Here is a 3,098-nt window from a genome sequence, read left to right as displayed (position 1 = left end):
AGTTGTCACCTACAGCTACAGGCCCCATATTATCATGAACCATTGTTCATTTCTTTAGGCATGTCCATGTGACATATGCCCCACTTCTTGTGTATTCAATGAACCAACAATTTCTTGTTAATAATTGAAATAGATCCTTGCAATACATAACATTACCCCTCCTTCTATATAAACATGTTCAAAGCAGCAACATCCAACCATCAAAACACATTTCCTTCTTTTAAACACTAGAAGATTTTTTTGTCAAGAAAGAAAGCATTACCTAAGATCATGGGCTTCCGCTTTCCAATCATTGTTCAAGCCAAGCAAGCAAATCGACGGTCTCTCTCCATAGTGCCCAAAGGCCATGTTGCAGTCTATGTAGGAGAATTAGAAAGGAAACGTCATGTGGTCCCAGTTTCATATTTGAACCATCCTCCTTTTCAAGATTTGCTAAGCAAGGCAGAAGAAGAATTCGGGTTTGATCATCCAATAGGTGGTCTCACCATCCCTTGTAGCGAGGAACACTTCATCCATATGACATGCATCTTGAATTGCTCATGAGAAGCTTGGGATATGAAAGTGACTTCTAACATCCCTTACACAACTGCAATGTCTTGATTTTATTTCATATGAAATTTTCAAATGTAATCATATGACGGGAAATCAATACAATTACACTTTTATCATTCATTTTTGCATGAAGTGAAATGACAGTTGAATCAGTCTTTTAACTTTTATCTCTGTCTACTTGGTTGGTCAAAAATACTTTTTAGATTCAATTGAACTTCTGAATTGTGTTTCTTTCTATTAGAATAGGCATAGGCCAGTATTAATTGTATCCCCTCTTTATTCCTAACAAATAGGATATCTGCAGCATATGTACTGGTGACAATTTCCCTACAGAAATTAGTAACCATTGTGAATTGAAATGGACACAATAGGGTATATACCTGAAAATTTTCTATGCTCAAATTAAAGAGTATTGGGAAATAAACAAAGGCATGTAATCCTACTTAAAAATCTACTATTTCTTGTTCCAAGAACATACATGCCTTCTCACTCACTAATTTCATCCATATGAATGCAGAAATTCAATATTCACATCTTTCAAGTAGGTCGGAGTTGTCACCTACAACTACAGGCAAGTCCAATATTATCATGAATCGTTGTTCATTTCGTTAGGCAAGTCCATGTGATTTATGCCCCACTGCATTGTGCATTCAATGAACCAATAGTTTCTTGTTAATAATTGAAACAAATCCTTTCAATCCATAACATTACCTGTCCTTAAATTTAGGATTTTTTCCAGAAAATTTCAACAAATATGCGCATAATCATTAAATTAGCATCCTTATCGTGAAATTGTTTCACATCTACTAAAACAGGAATTACAGAGAATTATGAACCAGTACCTAGGTATGAATCAACGTGTTTATCCCTTAGATTGATCGTAAGGAAAACGAGTGGAGAGATCCTCAAAATTGCCCTGTCCACGAACGGAAAAACTCCTCTAGTGGTTCATCAGTCTATATTTTTTTCCATCTTTTCTTCTTATTCTTCTCCCCTTCATTTTGCACTCCACCGTCTCATCATAGACCTTATTTAGATCAATCAATATATGCTTACTTTCAATCAAACTAATATTTAAGAAAATTTGCACCACAGTCATCACTACAAAAAAACAGTTGATTGCAACAGAGCCTCAGCAACTATTTTTGCATTAAAAATAGGGTTTAGCATTTTATTTTGCATTAACTGGATATTTCGCAACTAAATTTGCAATTACATAAAAACATTGCAAATCACATTATTGCAAACTTGTAATAATTTTTACAATAGTTTGTACAACAATACTTGCACTAAATAACGATTTAATGCAAAATATCCATTAAGTTTGAAACTAAAACTAACCATAACCTGATAAATATAAATAATCATAATTATAAACAAAATAACCATAATTAATATATGTTAACCAGACCAAAAATATAAAAAGATACTAATGAAAAGTTGTTTGAAAATATTGTTCAAAAGATTCTTAAATACATAAAGAAAAAAAACAATAAAACTGTTATATAATAATGCAATGTTATTGACGATAGGTTAATAAATAAGTATTGTAGATATAATTGCGAATAAAATATTTATATTGAAATAAGTTAATTTAATGTAATAGTTATTGCTGAAATCTTACGAATATTTGGATTGAAATATTCAAAACTATTATATATAATTGCAATACTTGATTGTAATCTCGTTGCATTACTTGTGACAAATAGATTATTTATTTAATTTAACGCAATAATTATTGTTGATATCTTACGAATATTTTGATTCATATTTTGAAAACTATTATATAAAACTGTAATTTTCTTTGCAATACTTCTTTATAATCTCATTATAGTGCTTGTTGCGAATAGATTATTAATTTGTTTAATGTAATAGTTATTGCTGATATCTTACGAATATTTAGATTCATATTTTGAAAACTATTATATAAAATTGCAATTTCCTTTGTAGTAATTAATTGTAAACTAATTACGGTACTTGTTGCGAAAATATTTTTTATTGTAATTAATGCAATATCTATTACAAATATTATTATCAAAACTAGCACAATTATTTTATAACTTATTTTACAACAACGATAACATTATTTATATAACATTATTTATATAACGTTTATTACAATAATTAATGGAAATAAATTAGGTTGCTAAAATAATTGCAAATATTTAGCTCCGTATATTTACTGATATTATTAACAATATTCTTTGATTTCTTTATTACAAAATTTGTTGCAACAATATTTTTTATAAATTTAGAAAATCTATTATATTTTTCTATTACTAGTGATATATTTTGCAATAAATATTTTTTAGATTTTAATTTCCATAAAAATACATCTAAGTTGAAAATATTGTTGGAAATTTTGTAATGTTTCATATATTTATTGCAATTTGTATTGCAGTTGTAAAAAATTTGCATTAAAAAATAAAATGTTGCACTCATATGTTGCATTTTCACTGTTTTTTGTAGTGCATCTCATCATGACAAACATTTCCTCTTACCATCCAGCGAAATGCAAGACGTTAGGCCCAAAGCGCTTCAGCGAT

General features: G+C 29.1%; 1 protein-coding gene across 1 annotated transcript; it reads left to right on the top strand.

Annotated features, from left to right (window-relative positions):
• Positions 1-215: 215 nt before the first annotated feature.
• On the top strand, positions 216-704 carry LOC124936665 (auxin-induced protein X15-like). Its single transcript, XM_047477182.1, has one exon. The coding sequence runs from the start codon at positions 271-273 to the stop codon at positions 541-543; it is 273 nt and encodes a 90-aa protein (XP_047333138.1). The 5' UTR covers positions 216-270; the 3' UTR covers positions 544-704.
• The last annotated feature ends 2,394 nt before the right edge of the window (positions 705-3,098 follow it).

The sequence above is a fragment of the Impatiens glandulifera genome, chromosome 4 (assembly GCF_907164915.1).
Source record: "Impatiens glandulifera chromosome 4, dImpGla2.1, whole genome shotgun sequence".
Lineage (NCBI taxonomy): Eukaryota > Viridiplantae > Streptophyta > Magnoliopsida > Ericales > Balsaminaceae > Impatiens > Impatiens glandulifera.
The sequence above is the reverse complement of the archived record's forward strand: the minus strand, read 5'-3'. Positions and strand labels throughout refer to the sequence as shown.

Coding starts and splice junctions, on each gene's coding strand:
- LOC124936665 (XM_047477182.1), top strand. CDS start 271: ATGGGCTTCCGCTTTCCAATCATTGTTCAAGCCAAGCAAGCAAATCGA.